This window comes from Haplochromis burtoni, unplaced genomic scaffold (genome assembly GCF_018398535.1).
Source record: "Haplochromis burtoni strain Fernald_Lab_line unplaced genomic scaffold, NCSU_Asbu1 Contig_1724, whole genome shotgun sequence".
Lineage (NCBI taxonomy): Eukaryota > Metazoa > Chordata > Actinopteri > Cichliformes > Cichlidae > Haplochromis > Haplochromis burtoni.
The window spans coordinates 9,928-17,897 of NW_024584085.1; the positions used below are offsets into that span (position 1 = coordinate 9,928).

Consider the following 7,970-nt stretch of genomic DNA (forward strand, 5'->3'; position numbering starts at 1 on the left):
GGAGAGTGCTGTGCATGACAACGTGGCCACTGAAAGACTGGAGCTGTGTGTCTCATGTGTGCTGTAGACACCGCCATGAGCCAGATAAGAAGACTAAAGGATGCTCCATATGTCACGGTGCAAAGAAACGCAGCATGATAGGCAATCGAAATTTAGCCGAGCGCTGTCCCATCTCATGGCTAATCAATGATGACAGCTGCATGTGCAAACCCTGTGGGTTGCCACAGTAACAGACAAGTGGGTTGATAACAGAATATTGAGCAAATGTCTTTAGTTTATTCCACCCTCCTTACCTTCTCCCACAAGACAAATCGATCTGTGTTATGAAGTTATGAGGCACAACTCTAGCATCTGCAGCATGTCTCACATCCTTGTGAAAGTTTAAGAGCTTCACAGAACTCTAAAAATAAAATAAAACAGCTCCTAAATAAGCACTTACGATGATGATGATGATGATGATCTTGAGGGTTTCTGATGGTTTCTTTACATATAAAGATATGCTACCTATGCCTGTGTATGTGCATGCGCATCCATGTGTAACTGGCAAAAGTGTCAGTCTGACAGCCTGCTTTTCCAAACAGAAAAGTTAATAGACATAATAGCAGTTCTTGCAATTCAGAATGGAGGTATTAACACTGGTAACCTGAGTCCTTTGTTACCGTAGTGTTGTCAGTTCTCCTTAGACTGTATCATAAGCCTTGGGAATAAACCTGTAAGCCCCCTACCTCATCTGTCCCAAGATGCACCATCTAACATGAGGCTTATCAATCTGAATATCCATTAGAGTCAGCACTGACACTAGTGTTGATTGAGGCAAAAAACTTAAGCTCCAGACCACTAGGTTCACTGTCTGGATACAAAACTTGTGATAATACAGTTACTGGCTGTCCGATGTTTCCCTTTAAAGTTCTTGGGAATCGAGCTGTTAATAGACACCCACTCCCTCCCCCTTTCCCAGAACATTAGAAATGTTATTCAGTCCCTATGTACCCCTCAGACTCTGAAGATGTGACCAGAGGGTTCCAGACATGAGGTAGTACTAGTAGTATTCCTCATAGTTCTTGGGATTGAGGCAGTAGAGGATTCCCCCACCGAAGGAAAAGATGGTGCCTCCCCAGGCCAGGCCGTAGCCCCAGTTAAATTCATGGTAGATCCTCAAGTTGATACTCTCGATGAACTTGACAGGGTAGAGGACCAAACTGCAGGCCTGGAGTACAACTGGATGTGATATACAGATTTTAGCAAAATTCTACGCATGCATGTAAAGCTGAAAATAAACTGGAATTAACAAAAAGGTTTATGTCTCAAACTGCACAAATTGACAATTAAACGGATAAAAGTTATATTTAAAATCCCACAAAGAAATTGTTCAAGTGGATATAGCAATTCAATCTTTGTAGCAGATAGTTTTGAACAGAAAAACATCGTCGTGTGGATCATTAACATCAGTTAGTAAGTCCTGCTATCACCCAGTCAGTCTAAATGTAGCATATCCAATAAAGCCATGCAAAATTTTATCTTTACAATATAAAAATGATCTGAGTTACAGGTCTTTGATGTGCATTGGTGTTGGTTAAAATTTTCTTTTTATTTATTTACTTTATTATTGTTTTAACGTCCCTCCCTGAGAGGTGGTGGAGGCTTTGTGTGTTTTCTGGGGCTTTTGCCCTTAGAGTCACCCAAGGCAAACTGATCATGGATGAGGGGTAGGACAAATAGTCATTGAGATGACCCCTATGAAAGAAAAAAAAAAGTCAGTGCAGCAGATTATCCTGCCTGGGATCGGGTTACTCCCTCCTGTGTTATGGCTGTTTTCTGTTGTCTTATGAAAACACTAATTGTACACATGCATGATGTTTCGAGTTGGGTATTTACCCATTAAATTTGACTCTCATCTGGAGAACTTTATGGCACCAGCTAATCTTTACTCTTTATCTTTAAAAAATGTAATCCGATCCATTAAATATCAAAAAAGCACCTCACAAAACTTGCCACACGGCGTAACTCGGCTCATAACCGTAGAAGTATGCATCACGTGATGGTGTATTTGTAGCCTCGCTACCAAACCAGCATTTCATCTCCGAGGAAGTGTGTAAGTTCATCTCTGAATGTTTGTAAAGCATTCCCACGTTAAGCTTAACAACGGATATATGGAGCGATTCTCTCCTTCTCCACTGAATAATCAGAACACTGATCAAGTTCGAGTGGGTGTAAAATTGATTTATTTGCAAGTTTTTCCCCCAAAACTTGAAAAAATAAACTGATTTAAAAAGCACAAAATTGGTCATTCTAAATTTTCTTGTATTTAGTCGATATTTAGATTCAATTTTTTTTTTTATGTATGATTGAATCAAACAGTCCAGGCTGCATATTTCAAAAATATGCAAATACGTATACAAGTGGTATAAAATAAACAAGTCTTAAAGAGGTGTTAGTTGTGATCCATTATTCACTGAGAGTCCCTTTATAGTTCACCCAAAACATTCAGCCTCTGTATTGGCTCGTTTAAAAGTGCTGTCCGCATCCCATCATGGAAACACCAGTACGAATAACAAGTAGCCACAGATGATTGATCTGTTTTCCAGGTTCTAAAATTATACATCATATAATGATTTTTGATAATTATTTAATTGAATCATGGATGGTTTAAATGACCAAAACAGTTGTGTTCAAATCCAAAGTGAAGAAATGGTAAAAATGCAGTCTTGCAAAACAACTAATTTGCTTTTACATCTTACAAAACTTAGAAAAAAAGTATCGAAATTTGGTTTGATCAAGTATCATTCCCATCAACACATACTTATAAAGGAATCCTTTGTTACTCACATTGAGGTATTTAAAAAATATAAAAAGCTAGCAATGTCAAATGTCATTGCAAAATATCTTTGATTATCTTTGAGTACAGCACAAGGTCTAGTGGTACTAGAGGTGCTGCAGCTCATCACAGCCAAATACAACAAATAGATAAATCTGTTTAACACTATTCTTGATGTTATTTGCCTACAAAATGTGTGATTTAGAATGTTGTGTTAAATAATCAAAAATACTATATCCCCCTTTGAAAGCGTCATGTAGAAGTGATGCATTTTGACTCTCACCAGCTAAATGTCCTCACAGACATTTTGAACACCTTGGACATCAGTGCCTCTCGTGACCTAAACTTCTGACCGCCAAGTTACACATGAAGTAATAGGAGCTGCACCCAGATGAAGGTAAAGCTGCCCCCACGAAGATTATCATTATAATTAATCAGTCATTTCAATGTCCTGCCTCTGTTGCAAAAGAGTACTTGTTCAACTTCAATTTTGGCTGTATATCAAGATGAACAGGTTTGTAGAGTTGTGCGACGAGACACAACGCTACAACACACACATCCATAAAGATGTCATATTCCAGTGATTTCATGAGCACTCATTTTTCATTAGTGCTTTGACTGCATTCATAATTATAACAAGTTGCACAGACTCTACAAATCTGTGAACCATCTCTGAACGAATTACACGTTAGTGCTCTCTCCCATTTCTCTGGTACCCACAGTAAGATCTTAAAAAAAATGTCTGACAAGCAGCAAATCTAGCGTTGCAAAATTAAGCATTTCATGCCCCAAAATTGAAATTTTCCAATTATTCCTGGAGGTATGTATAGGTATGTACAATAGGTAGGTATATACATCAGTATTCTTGTGTATACTGACCTGCAGAAAAGAGCATGAAGGCAACAGGCGCGTAGAACCGCCGTCTCGTGCCAATGCACACAGCAACCAGAGCAACCAAGAATGACATCAGCACCAGGGCTCCACCCCCTACCAACAGTGCCAGCGTAGCAACCTGCCAGTCTGTAAGGGCAAGGTGGACAAGAAAAGGAGAGAGCGTAAGATGAAAGTAAGTAAAAGAACAGAAAATGCATTCACTGTGCGAGAGTAAAACTATGACCATGCTGTTTATATTGGGGGAAAAAAACAATCACAAGTAAATAACTAATGTAAAACTAACACAAAAGCAGTGAGTACAGTACACTGAGAAGGAGGTAAGCATAAGAGAAAATGGAACTACGACAACGAGGAAAGGACTAGGAGATGAAAGAAAGGATACTGGGGAAGGACTTTTTATATTATTATACTAATATACAACTATTTTACTATGAAGGTGTCCAAGAATGAGACTAATAGAAAAGAATAACGGAGAGCCGGAAGAGAAGATGGAACTGGAAAACCGATACAGGAAGAAGGAAACAAAGCAGAAATTAGTATAACGTTACAAGGACAGAGGGCAAAATGAAAAAGGATGGGAAAAGAGGATAGTGAAAGGAAAAGTGGAGGTGGAATGGGGAGGACCAGGAGATGAGTACAGTGCAAAGGACCGAGAGGTGGTGAACAATATGAAGACAGAGAGTGCACTTAGTATGTCTAGGCCCACAAAAAGCCCGGACTAAAAAGCTTTGCTGGCAGGTTATCAAAAATCTTCCCGTATTTATATGTTGTGGCTTGAACGACACTGAAATAATTCCCACACATGCACACACCATATCACTATTATAAACAACACATTATCTTAAACTGATGATTATATTTCTTCCTGCTCCACTTCAGACTTAATGATTGTCATTTCATTTAGATTCTGTTTATATTATTTCTTTTTCTTTTTTCCAGACACCGTGGGAGGCATATTTAAACTGGCCTCTATTAAAGCAGCACAAACTATGAATAAGTAAGTAAAACATCTGCAAAAGAAAGGTAAGCATTTTCATTTGGTTGTAAGTTAACCACACTAAGTAAACTACCAGTTTAAAAAAAATACTTATGAAAATAAACAATGGGTCTGGTTGTAGCCAGTAACCTTGTGCAAAAATAAACTTGAAACATAGATTTTATAATGTTTTCAGTTTTTTACCAGCTTTAAAAATGGTTATTAGACTGGGGGTCTTCCCCAATAGAGCCAGATTTACTAAACAGGGCAAACATAGCAAGGGAGTGCAACACCCAAAATAGTGCTATTAAGATTCAAGATATGCCTCATTGTTTTCATAATGGGGTTCAAAGTCAACGTCGTCATCAGTCTGTGAAATTTCTGCAACAGAAGCCACAGTATATTTAAAGGAACCTGACACAGAAAATGAAGGGAAGTTTTGTTGGTGTTGGTATTGCGTGACTTCTTTTGGTCGGATGTTCCAGGTCATCGGAGTTTACAAAGCAAATGCAGAATTAGGTGTAATAACTGCAATAACTGCCACCATATCATTCTCTTCGCTTTATTTTACACGTTGAAAAAGGAACTACCAAAAATGTATATGCAATGTATATGGAAATAAAACATGAGAAAAAGGAGAAAGAGGGAGGAAAACAAAATAGAATGGGACAATGTGAAAACAGAAAAAGGCTGACGGATCTTGGTGACAACTGTAATTCAGTTTAAAGCAAAAAATAAATATAATATTTATTTTCAGCTTGCAGGATATACAGTGTCATTTTCTGAACACTTACTCGGAGAGCATGTAACACAAGTTTATTATTGCTGTACTGACAGGATTGTACCATCTACAACTGTAAAAGGTTGATTAAAGAAACGCACTTCCAACACCAAATCCAGTGAGTAAATACGGCTGATACAAGGTTATTTTTAATGTTTAAATATCATATCTTTTATATACTTCAGATTGTTTTTATATAGTTCTTGATTAAACAGACTGATTTTAGCACACTTACAGTGCATAATTACATAAATTGTAAATGTACAAATTGTTTTCCATATGTACATAATTTAATGTCCTAAAAATTGGACTGGACAATTCTCATGTTTTTTTGTTTTTATCATAAATAAGCCCAACCAATATTACATATTTATGTCTCTAAAAGAATGCAACAAACATAAAACCTAAAAAATAAAATGTGTTTTTAAATTTAAAAACAGAAAGCACATTTAATGAAATTAAGACTAGACTATTGTTAGCAGTTTGTTAAAAAGTGGGAAAATGCACATATAGAGATAGATATAAAGATATATGCATGTTATATGTGTGCCAGCTGGTTAACCAGTGGGCCACTCTGAAAGCAACTTTGTACCTGTTAGCATTAACGGAGGTGGGATTTGAGCGCATTGGCATGGACCTAATTGGGCCAGTTCACTGGAGTACATGGGGATATAACTTCACCCAGTATGCCAGATTACCAGTCCAGCCCTGAATACATTTTCCTGGTGGACCAAGGCACTTTTGGGTTAATGGGTCGCCTGTGTATCAGCTGTACAAGCACTGACAGCAGGCAATTCATTAATTTTCATTACTGGCACTGAATTGCCCAGTCAGATCACTTAATTCAATTGGTCCCTCCCTTACCTTTGATGAGTGCTCATGCACTTTGTAAAAAACGTTTAGTGTGCAAGAAGCTGGAGAGCTGAGAGAAAACATGCTAGCTGAGAGAAAACAAGGTGCCTGCTACACCGTGAACAGTAGTACCAGCAACAACTAGTAACCATGCCTCATTGTCACAGTAGCCTGCTGCTGCTAGCACTAGGTGTGGAGAAGTGAAGAAAAGACGGAGGAAGATGAAATTTACATGGTAAGATAATAGTAAATAATTGAGAATAAATGTTTACTTTGGCTATGAGCTTCTGCTAATACCTAAAGTGTAGTTCTTAATTATTGCCCCATACTGCAGTGCAAATAAAAAGTAACTGAACAACAACAGTACAGACATAATTAAAACCTGTTTCAATATCAATAGTCAAACAAATGAATATATACATAATATGTGTACATGATAGCAATAACGGTGGGACGCTTGAACCATTTGCTCTTGTACGTCAGCATCCATCACCAGCAGACTGATGAGATGGTGAAGCCTGAGTAAAACATCTGAGAGCAGAGCTACACACATTAGGAAGGTTATCACGTGAAAATCTTCTCCAGGTCCAGAAAAGTTAGCAGCAACTATACAAAAGAGGGGATAAACTCAGACCATTTTCACAGGGAGATAAAGTGCCTTGTGAACCTTCGTGGTTACATGGCGAGGGGAGGATGTTGGCTATGAAGGGGTGGAGCCACACAAGTATTTCACCTCAGCCTCCTTAAAAACATGGAGAGAGGTGGAATCCGTTCCTCTGGTGAGCTTAGCAAAGGTTTAAGATGACCTGGGGACTGAAGTGTCAAATTCAACTATTTCATCCTTTCTTCTTTGTGATGACCATCTAGGGCCAGTAGGCTAGGCTGGATGGCTCTCCAATGTAAAGTCAGTTGATGGGGGTATGTGGTGGGGGTGTGGTTGGTGGCTCAGCTGAAGGGGAGGGGTGGTGCAACAGGATCAGGGGTAGTGCCAGGGGAGGCTGGCCAGCGCAGTTGCCACTGATTGTTGAATCATGCCTCTACTATTTCATCAGCGCGCTGGGAAAGAGAGGAGAGTTGCACGGGAGCAATTGCAGTGAGCTGGGCAGATGAGAGAAAGAGTGGCTGCAACAGCTAGAAATAAGCAATATAAAGATTCACAGTTAATCACTGCTATGACCATCGTGTGTGTTGTGCTGGGTCAAACAGAAGCCAGACGTGTTACACCCCTCTTCAACAACTTGGTGCTATCTGGAAGATTTAAAAGGCATTTAGGAAGGACTCTTCTGGCCTGAACACCCTTCGGAAAAAACACAGGTAAGAAACACAACCAGTAAAAATTTTCACTCATTAGGGTATATATTGTTTTTCCTGCCAATTAAGGATAAACATCACACAAACCTTCACAGACACATCACACAAATGTTAAAATAATATTTTTCTGTTGGCTTAAACAAACTTACCATACTAATAAGGATTTCTGTTGCTAGATAGACCTTCACCAGTACCAGCTTTGAGACAGCCAACAAGGAAAAAACCCACGAGACAAATTATAGTTTCTGTAAAGGACCAAATATTCATGGTAATTTACATATTCACTGTTTACATATTTACAAAAAAAGACAGTTGTTGGAATTAGCATATTCACTGCCTTC

At 38.6% G+C, this 7,970-nt stretch overlaps 1 protein-coding gene across 1 annotated transcript; it reads right to left on the minus strand.

The window, feature by feature from the left end:
- Positions 1–14: 14 nt before the first annotated feature.
- LOC121813461 (transmembrane protein 47-like) lies at positions 15–3,952 on the minus strand. The gene is made up of 2 exons (XM_042217253.1): positions 3,695–3,952; positions 15–1,218 (listed from the first exon to the last, which is right to left on the minus strand). Exons 1-2 carry the CDS (start codon positions 3,933–3,935, stop codon positions 1,040–1,042), a joined length of 420 nt encoding a protein of 139 aa, XP_042073187.1. The 5' UTR covers positions 3,936–3,952; the 3' UTR covers positions 15–1,039.
- Between the last annotated feature and the right edge of the window lie 4,018 nt (positions 3,953–7,970).

Coding starts and splice junctions, on each gene's coding strand:
- LOC121813461 (XM_042217253.1), bottom strand. CDS start 3,935: ATGGTCATAGTTTTACTCTCGCACAGTGAATGCATTTTCTGTTCTTTT. Junction 1,219..3,694: donor CTTCATGCTCTTTTCTGCAG/GTCAGTATACAC, acceptor TATCACATCCAG/TTGTACTCCAGGCCTGCAGT.